General features: G+C 30.9%; 1 protein-coding gene across 1 annotated transcript in view; it reads right to left on the bottom strand.

Annotated features, from left to right (window-relative positions):
• LOC106457348 (centaurin-gamma-1A-like) overlaps nt 1-19283 on the bottom strand; it is a gene marked incomplete at its 3' end in the record, with an annotated part of 103891 nt that extends 84608 nt beyond the window's left edge. Inside the window, exon 1 of the mRNA XM_022383248.1 lies at nt 18979-19283. Coding sequence (XP_022238956.1) covers nt 18979-19156 — 178 coding nt within the window. The remainder of the gene's footprint in view (nt 1-18978) is intronic.
• Nucleotides 19284-20771: the final 1488 nt, after the last annotated feature.

Genomic DNA, 20771 nt, shown 5'->3' with positions numbered 1-20771 from the left:
ATATTCTCTGTATAGTTACTTGTTGACATATGTATATATTCTCTGTATAGTCTACTTGTTGACATATGTATATATTCTCTGTATAGTCTACTTGTTGACATATGTATATATTCTCTATATAGTCTACTTGCTGGTATATGTATATATCCTTTGTATAGTCTATTTTTGGTGCATGTATATATCCTTTGTATAGTCTATTTGTTGGTATATGTGTGTGTGTGTGTGTGTGTGTGTGTGTATTATGAAAACTTCACAAAATGTTTTCCTTCACAAAATATTTTTATCAAAGACCATCCATGCATAATCCACTTACTTAACCTGAACTGAAGCTCTAGATATTGATTTATAACAAACGCCTACAGTTTTTTTTACTGTCTTTGTCATGCAAAGCCAACAGTTGCATGAAAAACAACAAACCTACAGATGTGATCACAAGACTTCAAGCATGCAAGTCTCTGTCGCCATAGTTTTATTTAATCAATTCATGTTTCGAAGGCATACTTGTTATAATGTACTTTCAGATCCTATGTCAGTAGGTGGCTATCACAGTTGCGATATCCATTGCAATCTTTTTTTTTTTAAGCTTACGTGTTTGATCTTACGAATTTTATTTTTTAGGCACGTCGCTAATAAACAAATATTTTTGAGTAGCTAAAATTTTTATTAGTTTTATTAGATTATATAAAAATCAGCTTTTCCCCAAAGAACCACCTATCAATTACAAATCTGTTCACATGCACTTTTTCAAGCCCTGAGGTTTATTGTTTTTAGAAGTTCAAAACTAATATATTGAAGCCAGTGTGACAATACTGTGTTATCATTGGCTGAATAAGACCTGCGACTGCGTTGTTTAAACTTGATATTGGGTATCTGTCGTTTTTAAAAACCTTTCTCGAATTTCCTAGTGGTGATAATACTTAAATATTTATTTATGTAACATAAGGAATGCATAATTTTCAACGAAAGCGAAACTTAGTGTGACCTATTCAATTAATATTATATATAAAATTGTAAGAAGTTATGAGTGAAATTAAGAAAGAATATGTCATATATCACCCACGCTACATCTGCCATATTCAGTGCTGACGAGGACTTTCACCCAATATCACAATAATCAGGGCTCATCGGGGCCGGTTGGGATACGACAGATGTAGTAGGTAGTTATATTGACGTCACAATATATTAAGCATCAACTTTCATAACCACAACTGATGTGTTATAAACTAAACTAAGTAAGTGAATTGTAATTATTATCAATTTTATTTTGAATCATTTTGAAATAAGATTTTTGCGGTTAAGGATTAATAACACAACATTATTTGTTTATTCTATTTTAACACTAATTTTTGTTTTAATTAACTTCACTATCATTCAGAAGAACTAGCGAACCAGCAAGTTAGTCTTCTAGTTCCCGGAGCGGATCGTGTAACCACAGCAAACCACCTTAGTAATTCTAAGAACTTATGAATAAAAGTAAAGAATACGTTTGTTAGTTTGTTTCGGATATTTGCGCAAAATTATAGAACGACTTGTGATATTGATTTTATACTGGGCTATCTGTCCCTAAGTTTGGCATGACAGACTTGAGATCAGGCAGCTAGTCAACTGAACCCACCGCTGAACGTATAAAATGGAAGTTTATGAGAATTTGACAGAGATGAAGCTACTATCCATCAGAAAATCAACAAACACATCTCAAAGTAACTGTTAGAATACCCAAGATGTTTGATACAAACTTTTCATGAATTTCACGCTAAAATATATTCTTTATCGCACAATTTTCCTTGTTCAAGCTAGTAGTCAAACTTAATATCACATAATTATAATTGTTCCTAATACAGTGTCCCGGAAGGTTTATAATAATACAGTTTTATACGTGTGGGTGGGTGAAAGAACTGCGCATGTGAGGTCACGCAAAAATACTGTTATGTCGTTTTACTTGAATATATTATTTTTTTTGTTTTCATAGATTAAAGTTGAAATAGTGCCGATTCAAATAAACTCAAATGATGTTAATAACACGAGTTTCAAAACGGTTATTTTGATTGATTTCCCATTTAGATTATCATTAAATGAACGAAGAACCTGCTGTTATTCAATGGTATATGGTGTAGCCTGCCAAGCTGTTAGACAAACCACTTCGTTAGTATACGTCATCATATACTGAGTCAGCCCTACTCTGGAACTCGGGGAATAGGTGCATGCAGTTAATATATTTCTTGTTAAAATTGACGGAAGTACTGAAAGACTCGTATAGCTACACGCAATAAAATTACAAAAAATATTATATATACTCGATAAATAACTAGCTGATATTAGCTTCAAACTTCTAATATTCATAATTGAAACTGCTTGTAAAATTCTTTAGCTGTAGTTAGCCTTTAAATGAATAGATATTCTTAGATGTACACCCATACATACAGGATACTGAGCCTGAAACTCAAAATGTAATCTCAATACTTGATCTGCGTGTGTGTGTTTCCTTATAGCAAAGCCACATCGGGCTATCTGCCGTGTCCACCGAGGGGAATCGAACCCCTGATTTTAGCATTGTAAGTCCAAAGACTTACCGCTGTTCCACCAGGGGACATACTTGATCTGAATACACAAAATTTGAAACTTGAAGTCGGGTTAATTTTAGGGAAATTATTTCCAAGCCAAACTTCCATAAGGCGTTCTTGAAAAAGTAACATCTGTTAAGATACCTGCGTGTATATATTACATCCTAAGCAACATATCCAGACTAACTAGTCTTTTCACCGTGACACTATTACTTTTAAACACAAGTTTTAATTTATAATAAGACTCCCCACCGTGCAGTATATCGCATGATATAATTAAAATGAAACCAGAGGAGGTGTAAGGAAACACCAGGAAAGAAGAGGTGTAAGAAAACAGGCACCCGATCAGTACGGGGGAGGTTTCGACGAATGTGGGAGGAGACCACGTGAAGGTTAGTTATTCCGTTGTTATTCTATACACAGGTGTGCATGTTGAAAGAAAGTTGAGCTATATTAAAATGTACAAGTGGACGTGTCATTAGCTGAAAGAAAAAAATCTTTACGCAGCTCCACTACGCTGAAAATAGAAAACACAATACGATGGCAGAACTTGGACCGAAGAAAAATACTTAAGATAAAATCATTAATTAAATATATATATATATATATATATAACTAGCTCGTTTAACCCCTAAAAATCGAGCAACAGTGTACTACAAAATCCATTGTTTCTACTATCTCCCTTAGAATCTAAATAGTTGTTGCAATGATTAGAAACATCAATAAACAGATTCATTTTTCCTAGTATTCCATGCAGTCTTGTCACAAGCACTGTGGAGTTTTGTGTTGTTGTTTTTTGTCAGTGTATCTGTAGGCAGTATGTCAGAAACAAATGACTTTAGTACATAACCAGCTGAAGATATAACATGTAAGAAAAATATGATTGGTTTACAAAAATCAATAAAGCAAGAAGAACAAAAGGTTTACAAGATCCACACAATTTCTATTGTATTTCGTTACCTCACATAGCGCATACGTGTATGGTATTGATAAAACGGTGTCACATGTATATATATCCTATAGACAACTAGTTATTTGTTTTTTGGCCTACCTGTTTAACATGCAGCAAGACAAAAACACCTTCGGGGAATAGGAATACTAGTATTTTGGGATGTTACTCTTAAGAATAGATTTAAAAGTAGCGACACGTGCTATCGAAAATATCAGTGTTTTGTGTAATTTTTAGGTATAGTGTTTGAACAATAAATGTTTATGGTTTATTTCTTCGTTCAACTACTTCAGATATCTTATAACTTTCACAACATTGGCTGACATTTTTCTGTAACTAGCGTCCGAGAAAGATCTAACAATAATAATTCTATTTATCCTATCTTATCAGCTGCTAGACAAAATCTTGTTAGAGTTGCATAAGTATCGAAGAATGAAAGCTAACAACTGGATGTGCCTTCTTGAAATGTCCAGTTCTTCATTTCCAAGTGTATAATAACTACAACTGTATGCTTTTTTCATAAAGCCAGAACTTTAAATTTTTAAACAACGGTAAAATTAAAATTAAAACAAGTATATCAAGATAATACAGTATGCACCTACTGATTTATAATTTCATCTACTTTCATTTTTTTTAATTCTCGAAAGCGATTCTAAGACTACGTTTTGTTTATAGTTCAACTTGCAGAAAATATTTTATGAAATTGCGCTACTTAGAAATGAAGTCGGAGAGAAACGCGCTAATTCAACTTTAAAGTTTCATGACTCACAATGGGTTACGTAAAGATTCGAAATAATAGAGTTGACTTTTAAAAAAAAACACTGTATTTTAAACCAAAACTATGGAGAGAGCAGCCACATATGGAATGAGAAAATTGGTCATAAGATCTGTAGTCCACTAACAGCGAAAAATGCAGATAAACGTGTATAAATAAAAGTTTAAAATCTCATGGATAAAGTTACCAATTGAGTATTTTTCTTACAAAGTTACAACTTCCAAAAACAATGGAATATACAAAATAGTATAAAAAACGTGCTATAATATATTCCAGAGTTATATTTCTTTCACATTATATAGTTGTAAAGAATACAGAAAAAAATAAGTGCTTAGAGAAAATCTAGAACCAGAAATACTTTCAATCGCGGAAGAACAAAAACAAGTGTAAACAGCAAATAAACCAAGTGCAAATAAAAAGTTAAAAAACACACGAATAAGTGAAAAATAATCAATGAACAACAACATAGTCTAGATTTTACAAAGAAAGGAATTAAAGTAAAAATTGGCACCCTTAATCCATTATCTTTCATAACAAGAAAGTCTCTACTGTTTCCATTTTTACTCTGATAAAAGTGGATCTCATTGAAATTATTATGTAGAAATCACTACAACAAAAAAATTATAAACGCAGAAAACTTTTTTTTCCTACAAAGAATATCAACTTTGAACTTTATTCATTCTCTAGAAAAACTAGAATTGTTTTTGAGATTGTTAGCAACTTATGAATTCTCAAAAATTGATCATTTAAATAAATGGAGTTTGTAAATCTACCATCGAAGACACGTATGGGTTTTAATATTGTTTTTCATTTGCAAAATCTTACCGATTATGTATGATACATCAATTCAAATCATTCAATTGATAATTTATAAAGTTAAAAAAATCATATGAATGTCAAATCCATTAGAAGATTTAATTTCCAACCACTTGATGACAGATTTTGCTACAACTACAGATAGATATTTGTGCTTACAACTTAACCAACTTCTCGATTATACCGTTTACATTTTTGTTAAGTTGTTGTTAACAGTATTCCTGTAAAATTTAGTTAAGCCTCAAAACAAGTAATCCGAAAATATAACAGGATGTCTACCAAAACAGTCTTGTCAATATTAAGTTATTGAAGAGGAGGGGGTAGAGTTTAACCAACCTGCCTCAAAACAAGAAATCCAAAAATAAAACAGGATGCCTATCAAAACAGTCTAGTCAATATTAAGCTATTGAAGAGGATGGAGTACAGTTTATTCAATATGCCTCAAAACAAACAATCCAAAAATAAAACAGAATGCCTACCAAAACAGTCTAGTTAATATTAAGTTATTGAAGAGGAGGGGATAGAGTTTAACCAACCTGCCTCAAAACAAGCAATCCAAAATTAAAACAGGATGCCTACCAAAACAGTCTAGTCAATATTAAGTTATTGAAGAGGATGGGGTAGAGTTTAACCAATATTTTATTTTTCGTAAATATGACTAAAATGAATTGAGAAAAAACAACATAGCAATATAACATTAGAATATATATATGAATTAATCTTATTGAGAATCATAAATTATGATAAGGTGATAAGATATTAAAGCCTACTTGAAAGGTTTCGAGAACATTTTTTACAATTTTGCTGCTTTTTCGTAGACTTCACAATACAAATGTTATGTTGTAACTTACAAACTGCATCTAGAAAAATGTGTATGTAAACACTGCAAGTATTAAGCAACAAAAACTGTGAAAGAAATTAGCCACCAAGTGAAAACCTGATTTTCTTTAAAAATGTAATATTCAAATAAAACATGTTTGAAGTTGGAAGGCGAATCTGAAAAAAATGTTTCAGTTTGCTCAAATTCTATTGAATTGTTTCAAGTGTTTATTGTTATAATTATTTAAACGTAACCAACCTTTTTTTATCATATTATATTTATTTATTTATTTTTGCTCACGCCCGTCGAGTTTGGTCCATGTTGGGACCAGGGATGGTCGGGTTCAGCGTTGACCTCTTCCTCCCTACCAGAAGTCGGTGTTATTTTATATAAACTGAAATTGATTCCTAGGAAATATCCCCGTTACTATGTTGCTTTACTCACGGTATACTAAATATTGTCCATATTTTTTTTATTACTTATTTAACATACTCTCTTCAGGCCATGTCCACTTCATGGGGTTATATTAACATTTGAGTTTCGCTTATGTACAATCGCACTATTAGTCATGTTCTCACAATACAGTTGCAGGCCGAGCTGCGGTTCGTCTGAAAACACCCCACACCTTTAGTAATAAGAGCGTTATAAGACTGACAGATAATCGGTTCAAACTGCAGAAAGTCTTTTATAGCGCTGGGTTCCGTTAACTGATTAGTTAAAGAACTGTTATACCTGAAGCCTAGCGGCTGTTTAGCCATAAGAAGCCGTTCGTGTTAACAATACCAATACGATCAATTTGTCATGCGTACTTTTACTGCATATAATACTGTACTTCAAGTGTAGCACGTTAAAATTAATTGCAAGTGTTAAAACTCTTAAATTAAGTGGTTGATGATCAAACTTAATCCTTTACATTTTGAAAAAGCTATGGGGAGGGGGGTAAAAATTACTGAAGCGCAAATACATATATGAACGTATACACATGCATATTTTGGGTAAATTCTACTTCATTCATGCGGCTGTTTGTGAATAACGACGATTCGTTAAAGAATTTTTCTATGAGATGTTTTTGTCATTAAATAACTTAATTGACTATAATAATCATGTTAAGTCAGAAGAAAAAACTTTAAAACACACAGAGTTGTATCGGGAAAAATAAAGTACAAGAAAACAGTTCTTTAAAATATCGAAAGACTATTCTTTAAGAACTATTATATGACATTTCCTTTATTCTTATATTGACAAGTTTGTTTTTTTGGTTTTACATCTCATAGGATTAGTTTTTGAAAACAAAATTATACTCCGTTAAATCACCCGTAAGTTCAATGGCTTTATTTATTTGGCCAATCAACCTTCATCAAAGGGCATTTTCTTGACCTTTACGTGTTATTGATACATCAAGTGTCAGGCATTAGAGACTTCAGATCTTTTTTACAACACTGTTTGGTGTTATGCAAGTCCGTGGTTAATCTAAGTTTGTTTTTTTTACATTCACGTCTAAAATCCATCAACGATATTCCATGACAGTGCCATCGTACCATGTGAAAACAAGAAAAATATGACGACTTGCACGTTGTCGTTTTTGTCATTCGTAAAGAAAAAAGAAAAAAAAAGGAACGAGAGAGAGAGAAACACAAAGCTTTACTGTTTTCTGCACACTCCATGCACGAGGGGCCTTCACGTGTAAATACGTTCTTCATCTCACTGTACATCTCCATGTTGTAGTGAATGAAATATTTTTTGTCTACAAGCAATCATTTATTACAATAGTTAACACACACACACAATATATATACTCAAACGCAATATAAATATATATATATATACTCACATACAGTGAATTAAATGGGACTAACTGAATAATAAACAAGATCTTCAATAACTCTCTACACTCCATAATTTCATATTCAAACAAGACATTATTATGTGGAAAACTCATGCTTCACCTATAACAAACTAACAGAGCACACTCATACTAATAACTCTACAATAAATAACATTCTAAATGAGAAACTATGCAATAAGTGTAGTTGTTGAGATATTCTAAACTAACAAGTCATACAAACAAACAGATGGAATGACTGACATGAAGGGTGAAAGATTGTTTGTCTTCCTAATTTCAAGCAAAGCTACTTGAGAGCTATCTACACTAGCGTGACTATCCCTAATTTTGAAGTGATAAACTAGAGGGAAGGCAGTTAGTCAACACCACCCACCAAACCTCTTGTACTACCCTTTGCCAACAAATAGTGGTATTGATCATCACATTAAAATGCCCTATGGCTGAAAGGGTGAACCTGTGTGGTAATGGGTTTCAATCCCACAACCCACAGATAGGGAATTCAGAGCCATGACCACCAGGCCATGTCAGGCAAAATTTGAGAATAGACAATATATATTTGAAATAAGGGTAAAATTTTGCTTTTTGACTGTGACCTCTGAAGTTTAATGGACCCATTATTATTAGTATATATATATATATATATATAAAATATATGTGTGTGTGTGTGTATGTATCTTTATAAGATTGTAATAGATAAAAGCATAACATGAACAAATCACATGTGTAGCACATGTATTCTAAACTTGTAATATTAAGAAAAAATTATATATTTATGCACTTTTAGGCATGTATTAGAAGCACAGTATTGTCATACAAATAAACATACCTATATTAAATGTTACCTACTGATACTGTTCTGCCATTCAGATAAAAAAAAAAATGCACATCACTTGCATCTTGTCTGTGACAAGAAAAGACACTACTGGATGAATCAAGAACAGAGAAAATGGGTGGATCCAGAGCGGTTATTCTTGCATGTAAGCTGCTTTACACACCCTCTTATCCCCTAAGAATTTCTATTACAAGGAAGCTTAACAGAAAGGAGTTAAAAAAAATTGAATAGAATTTTACCCTTGGGTGAAGTGAATATAAAGTTTTTTTCTCATGAAAACATGTATAATGCACATGCTTTTCATTTATTTAAAAAATATTCATTGTTTTGAAATCATTATGTCATAAACAAGTGTTTTTGCTTTCCTTTTTTTATCTTCTATTTAAAATGATAGGATAAGTGGTTATTGACTTATTTATTGTTCTGATATTTCTCTTTCTCGTTGGAAAAGCTGTTTCGAAAAATTACAAAAAAACAAGCCTCTTTATAGTAGGTATATTTATAAACTTATAGTACAATAGTTTTCAACAGACATCAAGCCAACTGTCTGCCATCTGATAGCCTCAGACACTACAGACATAAAATATGATTATATGTTTTGTACTTTCATAAATTTTAGGTATGAGAGAAACTCAAACAAATATAGAAAACAACATTAATTCCATCATTGCATTAACAACAAACAAACCAAACATAAACTAATTCAACACTATATTTCATAAGTGGCACATCCAATCTATCAAGATTTTTAAGGAAATCAATTTTTCTGTCAAAGATATTCAGTAATTACCAACCAAGTCTGGATGAGTCAAAATAAAAAATAACCCTTCTACTGAAAACAGTCAGCAACAACCAGCTTTGAAAGAATGAGTAGCAATCATTAATTGAAAAAAAAAATCAGTTTTTACAGAATGAACCAAAAAAAATAGTACTGCTCATAAATAAAAATCAGCAACACTCATCACTTAAGACTCAGGAAAGGAGCTTTCCAAATAAACATTATCAGCATTATGTTTTACTAAATAGCTCAAAGGTGTTTTTACTGAATAAAATTCAACAACATTGTTTATCACTGGATTAACAAGGAAGATACTGTTTTCATTGAATAAAACTTGATAACATTCAGTATCTTAATAGTAAATCAAAAAAAATTAATAATTTTCAATTTAAATTCAATTAACTATAAAGATATTATTTTTGCTGAATAAAAGTAAAAAAAATTACTTTGTTCACAAAATAGGGATATACTATTTTTATTAAAGCAAATGTCAACATTTTTCATTGATGAGCTAGAAAAGTACTATCTACTGATTACAAATAAAAAGGCATACAGAATTAAATCAACTAGGGAAAATACTATTTATATTGAATGCAGTTAATATAATTTATTTTAAATTATATTGTATAATTTGAAATTATAGTTTTTGCAAAACAAAGTAACAACATATATTTTGATTGGATAAACAAGGGATGTAAAATTATCAACATCTAAATGACACTAACTAAAGAAGTTTTTAATAGTTAAATATTAATATTATACACAGGCACTTTCCACAATAACAGTTGTTAAAAAACATTAAATTTTTAGTGGTTGAACTATGAAATTGTCATTCTCACTGGATAATAATAAACAACACAGAATTTTCACTGGATGAACAGAAGAGGTAAAAACAAAATAATATGAAAATGGCTTCTCTTTGAAAATAGTTTTGTAAAAAGTCTTTGACTGCAATACAGCAACCATTCTTCTGTTAAACAGTGTTTTAAAAAAATCAGTTATTAATATAAGACAACAGTGATTTTTTTTTTATTTTTAACTTTATAAAACTCAACAACTAGTTTTATCATGAACTGTTTTTTCCTGGCAAAAAAGAGTGAATTGCATTCTGGACTTTCTATAAAAAATTAATTTAATTTCAAATAAAGAAGGCTACATTAATTCTAAATAAGACTTTGGTAAAGCCACATTTGGCATATTGTGCATTGTTTTTGTCCCCTAACTACAAAAATTCCATCAATTTGATAGAAAAAATGCAGAGACAGACTAGAAGAATGATAAACCTGTTTTTACAAAATTACATGTTAATATACACTTTTTTCTTCAATGCTTAGAGGATCTACACTACTTAATTCAGATATTTGGAATTGTTTATAGCTTGGATAATTTGCCTATAGATGGTGCGTTTGAATGATGAAATAAAAGTTAACAATATAATCAGGGGGTAATAAGTCCTGTTATAGTCCAAACCCCCCCATGAAAAACCTATAAAAACATTTACTTAATGTATTGTTTTAAAAAAAATTGCAGAATTAAGGAGCTAAAAGCACTTAACTTATAAGTCAAATATTTGGGACTCAAGCAATCTTACATCACCTGCTTGAAGTATACCATTTTCTACAAGATTCCAGCCAATCAACCACATTATTTCTGTTTCTCATCTTACCAGAGTTTTACTTTGAAACACATACAACCAACTTCTGTATTACACTAATAAGCAGCTGACCACTAATGTCTTTTTTTCCCTAGAAAGCTCAACTAACTGAAAGTTTCAGAATGATGTACATGACTATGTATGCTTTGTATATGTTTATATTCCTATAAACATTCATAAGTAAAATGAAACATATAAAAATAAAAAGCTGTTTGTTTTCTGTTGTTGTTGTGTTTTTTTTTTGGGGGGGGGGGGTCAACAAGGTTTTTCACAAACTTGCTACACCTAGCATTATTCTTTGGAAAAACAATTCTGGGTTATAAACATGTGGAATTGTTTACATGATAACATTGGTTCCTCCATGGGGGATGGCTATGGTGCTTAGCCATCTCCCCTAAAAGACAAGTTACAATGGATACTGCCTATGATGGGTAAAACTTGATACTAATTTCCAAAGCAAGTGTCCATGCACAGACTCTGTATATGGTCTTTCACTGATAATATATATACACAAACCTAGCTAGAGTTCTTGATATTAACTGATCATTTGAAATGGACTATAAGCCATAAAGGATGCTGGAAGCTTGTATAAGTTTCTGATATGTGAAGACTGTGTTGTTGTTGTTTTTTGTCAAGGAAAGTGGTTTTAACTAGAATTTTATTGAAATGCATACATTTGGCCTGGAGAACTGTGCCATTACAAACATATATATAATAGAAAAACATTTGCAGGTTCACCTTCAACCAGGAGCATATTTGGCTTCTAGGACATTATTTAAGTTGGGCTTAATCAGGTGCCCAATGTCCTATTATCAGCTTGTAGTGCAGATAAGCAATAAATGGGTAGTTACAATACTTTTTCTAAATTCATTTTGTGTGAATTAGTTTAATTCGTGTAATTTTGTGGTCATATAGGTCAATACTTTAGTACGAATAGTAATAAATGTTGGATTATAAATAAAAACTTTGTAAACACACGAACAGTGCCAGTATATATCATAGGCTATGCAGCATTAAGCACAATACCTGCTCAGTTTTCTTCTGGAATCACTCTTCCCCCAATCATATTGAAGGGCAGGTATAAAAATAACTAGCAGGTTAATCCCTAATCCTACACATTTGAAGTTTTCAAATATCCAGATAGATCATACTGCGTGATTCCCATATACTCTATCAAAACTTTTGTTATAAATAAATACCACTTGTTATAATTACAGTTGCTTGTTACTTTACTATTTGTTGATGTGAATACCTACAACATTTCTTGTGAAACAGAGGTTTTGTTAGCTAACCACATTAAATACATCCTCTCAGTGCCTCTGGTATCATAATATTGTTCAGTCTATTACTAAAGCTGGAAAATTAATATAATTTACAAGTTGATTAACTGTCAGACTAATTAGTAGATGAGATTCAATAAACTGAATATTCTCACATGAAACAACTAAAAGAAAAAAGAAAATTGTAATGCTAAATATTGGATTTACACATAGCCCATTGTGTAGGTTTTTGCTTCACAATAAACAAACATAATGACAATATTCCAGACGACAAGAAGCCCAGTTAAAGTAAATATATAGTAGAGATGGCTGATATGGGTAATATTTCGATTATGGGATAGTCGAAATAATTGAAAATAGTACACATCACAAAACGTAATTTTGATTGGTTGATTACTTTAGTGAGTTGTGCCACTTACTGGTTAAGCTGAAGAAACTTCAATTAATCAAAAATGATAATGAAAAATCATAAAGGCAAAATTTCAATTACTGGATAGTTGGAATAACTGGAAGTACTAATTTTGATTAGCTGATTATTTTTGTGGCATTAACCAAATCAATCATACTTTCAAATAAATAATTATTTTGTATGACACTAATCAAAGTAATTGATGCTCATAGATCAATTACATTGATTCATCCTGTCAATCACCCAACTCCAGATACTATTTTAAATTTTTAAACATCTGTTAGACAGATATATAGATGTGAAAAGTTAGATTTAATTTGATTTTGATATTTTGGTGAATATCAATAGACAAACCTGTAAACACTTGACATTTTTTTTAACTCAAGCATACTGAAGAAAATGGTAAGTGCTTTTCTAAAGCTAGATTAATAAGAAAAACGAACATTTTACAAACTACAAATAAAAACGTTATTCAGAACCTCACGGTCATTACTCCATTTCTCAAAAATAAGATGTCAAGGAAATAAATTAAAACTGTTTTGTAGAATAACGTCAAACTGTTTGTAGAATAACGTCAAACTGTTTTGTAGAATAACGTCAAACTGTGTTGTAGAATAACGTCAAACTGTGTTGTAGAATAACGTCAAACTGTGTTCTGGAATAACGTCAAACTGTGTTCTGGAATAACGTCAAACTGTGTTGTAGAATAACGTCAAACTGTGTTGTAGAATAACGTCAAACTGTGTTGTGGAATAAAGTCAAACTGTTTTGTAGAATAATGTCCTTTCAGTAAAAGATGAAGTGTACAAGTAAATGTTAAAAGACATCATTCACAGAGGCATCACAGCTGCAATTACATGTTTCTGTAACAGGTCTTATACCACCTCCACATGACCAATGTTAGCAAAAAGAGCACTTTAGCAAGCATGTCGATCTTTTTTCCAGTCACACTGATAGCTTGTACTCTGCAATTGCATCAAATGTTTTGTTCCCTGATACTACCCTTGAGATTAGCATATGTAACTAAATGAACTAAATGTAGGATTTAAACTGTATATTTGAGGTGTGTTCCTGTACCAAAATACCAGCTGTATTAGTAATGGGGAAGGCTGTGCCCAGGTAACAGTCCTACACAACCAATACAGTGGTTAGATATGACAAAGTACATATGTGACAGTATATATTGAAAGATACAGGTGTTTTAAACACAATAAACTTCCTACTATGGGAAGAAACAATCCTTCACCATGTCTAGTTGTTGCTGTTACAGTGTCAACGGTCAACATTTTAGAACCAGAGCTGGTCCTAGGCAAAATTGTTGTCTGTGTGAACTTTGTGTTTGGTACCCCTGCCTCTGTAAAATTGGCAAGAACTTCTAATTGCATTGTTGATTTTGGAACACATTGCCCACCCCGAAGGCCAGCCATGTTTGGCACTAACCTCTTAATCTTCGTTTTAGACCAAAACTAGCAAATCTTGATGGTTTTTATGACCAGCATGTTTTTTTACCATGTTGCTTAAAAAGTTATACCATTTTAAAATGTAAGAACTATGTATAGACACCATATTCATAACTCTAAGGTCACAATTACTAAGAAATAAATGTAAGGTCTACAAATAATCTTTTATACAGAGGAGAATGGCAAATAAAGCTGATGCAAAAAAAATACAACAATTGTTATTCAAATTATTCAAAATTTTACTTCAAAACATACCTAATGTGTGATTGCTGAAAACAGATTTTGGTTTACTATTGGAAAAAAAAAGAACTGAAAACAATCTTCGGATAATTCTATTGTTATACATAACAACCAAAGACAACTATAGACATTTAATGGTACTACATGTACTGGAACATAAATAATCATTAATATATACAAGTTTCATATACTGAAAAGTTAGTCATTGTGTGGCTAAACATGCATCAAAAATTAATAAATTGAGGTTACTGTAAATCATGTAAACAATATAATTTTCAATTCATGGCATAAATAAAAATATCAAATACATTTAATCAAAAAAATACCTTTTTTTTATATACAATTTTTTTTCTGAATTGTGAAAAATTTTCACGTAAAATATAACGACAAACTTTTAAGCAATTTTTACTGAATCATTGTTCTATGGGAAATTATTATTTTTACATATTAGCATTGAAACAAAAACCTAAAACCTTTCAAAAATAGAAAGGTTATAAGTTAATTCCAAAGAAATGAAAAAATGTAGCATGGAAACAATTATCAATATCTCCGTAAACTCTGCTGAAATCCCCGTGAACTGGATAACTAACCTTGAGTCAAAATGTGCACACATAACTGTATATAGATTTCAATAATCATAAAATACATAACCATTAAAATATATAAAAAAAGGAGGATAACATTTATACTTAGTCACTTTAAACAACATTAATTAAAAATAAAAACACCTTTTTTTGCAACTGCACACATTTGTTGTCTTTTTTAAAAATTTTGTTTTTTCATGATACCATAGAATGATGCCTTTACCAGAGAAGCAAACTGGATTATACATTATTACAATATAAAAGATTATGACTCTTTTAATGACATTCAAAATGTACAAAATTAATTTGAATTTTGAAAGTAGTTAGTTTATGTACTTTGAATATGGAAGTTTAGTAAGGACTTACTTATTTCTGTGAAAGAAGTATTGATGTTGTGGAAAACATTAAGTATAAACTGTGACAGCTGATAAAAAAATTTATCTTAGATAGTAATATTTCTAAATTTTCTGATCATACTACTCGTTGAAAAAATTTAGAAAAATTCCTTTATTCAAAAGTATTTAAAAGAAGAAGGTCATATCTTACAATTTTTCTAGCTTTCTTTAGAATTATTGCATTTAATCTGTACTTATGTGTATGTGGACTTTCAGAAAGATTTTGCTACAGTGCCATGTATGAAACTTTTTAAAAAGATTGCATCATTTTGGTCAGGAGATACAGTAATTAAATGGAATGAGAAATGATTTGGTGGAAGAAAGCAAATGACTGATATAAATGAGATCAAATCATAATGGATTAATGTTATAAGTGGAATACCCCTAGGTTTCTGTGCTATGTCTTTTGCTGTTTCTCACATTGATTGATAACACTGATAAATAAAATAATTAGTAAACTCATTGAATTTACAGGTATTAAATTGATGAGTATTTCACCTGGGCTCAAACTTGGAAGGTGGCTTTAAACCTTAATAAAAGTTATGCAAACTGGCTTCACATATGAATATTCTAATAGCCTTCCTTGCAGGGGAAACCAGGTGAAGTTGATGAAGACATATTATCTGAACATGGTTATTACAGCCTTCTAAACAATGTATGTTGTTTATAACAAAGCAAACAGGATTTTACATTTTAAACATAGAAATGTTGAGAAAAAGTTGAAGGAGGTCATCAGTTCACTCTATGAGATGTTGTTCAAATATTCTGTCCAGTCTTGGTTACCTAATTTTAAAATAGTCTTGAGTTGTTGGAGAGAGTTCAGAAAAGAAACTAACAGGAGGATTTCCAGATTTTTAAAGGTTTGGAATTAATAGATCCAAAGGAAATTTTCATCACATTTTATCAAGTGATACTGGAAGATATGAGTTTAAGATACAGAAAACCCAGGCACAACTCCAGCTGAAGCAGTTTTACTTTACTAACAGTCAGCCTATAAATTAGTTTGCTTTCATACATGGTAGAAGCTGGAACATTAAATGAGTTTAAGAGATAGTTAGACAAGTATTTTAGAGGTCAGGATTGGATATAAAAAATAACTTTCTTTATATAGTTTGGAGTAGAATGATAGTATATAATGAAATCCCCTAGATGGGTCAAAATATCCTACCTAATCTTTGAAAATGAAGCAAAATTAAATTATCTTAACAATTTGAGTGAATGGGTTAGAATATGAAAGATGAAAAGATGTGTACTTGAGGAGTGTGAAAACTAAAAATGATTTGCTTTTTTCATAAGAGAAGTAATGCAATGATGTTGTGAGGAAATTAAAAAAAAAAGAGGGAGAAGGAGTCAGAAGTGATTGTTAATAAAACCTCAAGCCTTCTGCTCAGTATTTATCTGTTCTAAAAAAATAGTTATTGTTTTATTTCTAAGATTTCATTTTAAGAACAAGAAGATTATTGTAGCCTTGTACAAGACTGGCAAAGCTTCATACAGAGAAATGTATATAATTTTGGTCTCTCTACTACAGAAATGACAAACATGTTGGAAACAGTGCAGAAATAAGCTACAATAATGATACCTGGTTAAATACATCTAAGCTATGAAAAGAGTCTTAAGTTTTGGGCTTGTTTATACTGGAGAGCAGAAGAATTACAGAGGGCTTAACTCAGGTGTTCAAAGTTGCTAAAAGTTTATAATGTCATATTGGAGGTTGTCTATATGTGTTAGAATAAAAAATGTTTAAAATACAAAATTGTATATTCTAAAAATATAAAAGGTTTCAAAAATACTATAGATGTCAACTTATTTTTCAACAGAATATTTTTTTTGAAAAGTGTTATAAAACAGTTGAACAGTTTGCATAATAATGTAATAATGTACAGTATGATTTGTTTTAAATTTTGTCACATAGGTATATATGGATGTGAAACACTATATTTCATTTGTATTTAAAAAGAGTAAATAATTTTGTTTTTGGGTTACTGATTGTCTAAATGGTTTTCTATTACCTAGCATTTTCTTAAGTTCTGAAAAAATTATCATCCTACTTACAGTATCATACTCAACTTTTCGTTTCTGGTTATTAAATGAGAAATTTGTGAAATATGGTAAGTAAAATATTTTCTGTGAACTTTCTTAAAGATGTATTTTTGGAAACATACTTTGTTTTAGGCACAACAGTTTTGAAGTTTCTGTTATCAAAAGAATTCACTAATTTTAATATGATTAATTTGTGAAACACTAATAAAGAATTTCTTCATGAAAGGAAACTTAAATAATCTAGTGCTAGTGTACACTAGCAATTCAACATTCAGATATGTACTTGTACCATACATTAACTAGTAATTTTATAAATCACATAATTTCACTAACTCTGTGAAACACCTTATGGCATGCCCTCACACATTGCTAACAAATTATGTGAATAACAACACTGTACTAATAAAATGTTTAAATGGAGTACAATGTGAAGCTTGCAATAATCATATCAGAGATAATAAATACCTTATAATAGTGTAAAAATTCTGTATATTAAGGAAAGGTAAAATAAACATTATTTAATTATGAACACAATGAATGTCAAAATTAAATGTACATTATAATCACCTAAGTAACATTCAGACATGAAAACAGAGTATATCACACATTATAACTGTCAATGAAACTGTCAAACAGTAATTTCCATGCATTTTTTTTTCAATGTGAGGTATAAGTATATATCTAAAGTTAAGGGTAAGACCTGTGATCAAGTTTTTAACAGAGTCTCATGCCTATATATTTTTTGACAAAATGTAGCTACTACCCGTACTTGTTGTACATGTAATTCTACAAACTAGACAATTCAACTCATCATTTTCTAGCCTAGAATCTACTTAACATTACTACAAGGTAATGGTGAGTAGGTACACAAATAAGAAATGTTTTGTGAAATTCATGTTTTTCAAAATGACATAACTGAATCTTTGAAGATTATTAATGACTCACGAACAATGCAATTCAGTATTAATTTTATTCTGAATATCCCCATTAAATTATTGTACATATTTAATTGTTTTTTAACTTTTGTATATTTTTAAATATTGTTTGATATTCAAATGACTAAACTTTAACATAATTTTACAACATCAAAAAACAAATCATTGCCCTGGGGCTGATAAAGCAATTAAATATTTTATAAATTTTTGTCTCTACAAATTTTATTGAAATCGTTAAATAAAAAAAAATTGACCTTGGCGTTCACAATGCTAAACATTCAATTGGAGGTAGGTTTAACTTAAGAAAAATAACTTGACAACTGAATAGGAATAAAGCAGGTGATTGTTTTCATGTTAATTACTGGGTCTGACTACTGTATCTGAACGTAACAGGTATAAAATTAATAATTTACACCATTTAAATTATGATTTGAACTTTAATTTTACTAAAGTTTTCATCCAATCCTAAATATTAATTTATAAAAAAAAAAACAGATAGAACACAAAAGCCATAAGAATTCATTCATTCACCATTTAAGCACCTACAGAATGAAAACCTCTATATAACTGAAAATATTCATAAAAAATACGTAATTCAACTTACCCTCAATTCGGACAACTTGGTCCCTTATTTGAGCTGCCAAGAGTGGGTCAGGAATAAGGTCTAGCAAATCATAAATCGCATAGATACTAGGGTGGACACTTTCAAAACGATGAATCTCTTGACGTATTGCCCACGAACTGCTGTAAAATGACTGTGGTATGTGGCCCCTGTTACTCATTTTACTATTCTTGTAACTGGTCAACTAAGAAATAATTGACACATTTTTTATATCAAACATAGAAAGACCAGCAGAGACCACAATGTAAAAATAAACACAACCTCACGCTCTTCCGACCATTGCTTGTGTGACAAGAGCGCATGCGTAGATTACTGTACACTGCGCAAGTTAAATACGCAACCCGGCGTGGTATATAACTTGTCCTTCTCACTGTTTATAACGTAATTTTGTGATTAAAAGATGGACACAAAATTGAAGTATATTTTATACGAAACAAGCTTAAGTATAACAACGATAATTTCTATAAAAACAAAATCAAATTACTTATCTTTCCTAAAATTAGCAACAACTTATAACCATTAGATGTTTCGTAAGTTACTAAAAAATATGGGTAACCTCATTATTTTTGTTTCTTTCTTGTTAAGCACAAAACTACACAATAGTATATTTGTGCTGTGCCCACCACGAGTATCGAAACACAGTGTTTAGTGGTATAAGCCTTCAGACTTGCTGTTGAACCATTGGGCGCACGTCATTTATTATTTATCTATAGGCCTATTAGTCTTACATCAGTTGTGAGAAAAGTTTTGGAAAGTCGTGATAAAACATGCTATGGAAAGTCATTCAACAAAGTTTAAAATTTTACTGAATAGTCGAGAATGTTAAAAGATTTGTAAGGCAAGATTTTCCCTCAGTGAAACCATGTTAAAAAGGTTACTACTTATGTAGATGATGGTAAGGGTGCAAATTTGGTGTATCTGGATTTTCAGAAAGCATTTGACAAGATGCCACATAAAAAGCTTGGAAAAAATTCTCTCTCTATTGCTTTAGGGGATAAGTTAGCAAATTGGATAGAAGAGTTGTAGTTCACTCAAACTGGATTAATGTCACAAGTGTGGTACCTCAGGGCTCAGTCTTAGGACCTTTGCTCTTATCGATTTACACAGATGAAGGAATGGTAAATAAATTACTTAAATTTGCAGATGATATTAAGGTCTTGGGTGTTGCTAACTGTGAAGACTATGCTTCTGATTTACAAAAGGATTTAGATCATTTATTGAGTTGGGCAAATATATGGTAAATGGGTTTTAATTATAATAAATGCAAGATAGTGCATGTGCGTTATCATAATTTGAATGATAAGTATAATTTGGATGGAAACAACCTTAACAGTGTCATGAAAGAAAGGGATCTTGGTAAAATAGTTGATCAGTCTTTTAAGCCATCCAAGCAGTGTCCTACTGCTAGTGGTAGGGTAAATAGGATTTTAGGTTGTATCTATAGAAATATTGAATACAAGTCTAAAGAGGTTAAACTTTCATTGTACAGGTCACTGGTTAGGCCAAATTTGGAATATTGTGTTCAGTCTTGGGCTCCTTACCTTAAGAAGGACATTGAATTCTTGGAAAGGGTTCTGAGGAGGGTTACTAGAATGATGCTTGGGATGGAGGGGTTGTCATGTGATGAGAGGTTGAAATATCTCAAATTGTTTTCTCTTGAAAAAAAAAAAGAAGGGTTAGGAGGGATCTGATTGAGGTGTTTAAGATTGTAAAGGGAATTAATAGTGTTGATACATCATCATTTTTCATATTTAACAATGAGAATAGTAGGATTA

The sequence above is a fragment of the Limulus polyphemus genome, unplaced genomic scaffold (assembly GCF_000517525.1).
Source record: "Limulus polyphemus unplaced genomic scaffold, Limulus_polyphemus-2.1.2 Scaffold320, whole genome shotgun sequence".
Classification (NCBI taxonomy): Eukaryota; Metazoa; Arthropoda; class Merostomata; order Xiphosura; family Limulidae; genus Limulus; species Limulus polyphemus.
Note: the sequence above shows the minus strand (reverse complement) of the source record. Positions and strands in the feature narration are given on the sequence as shown.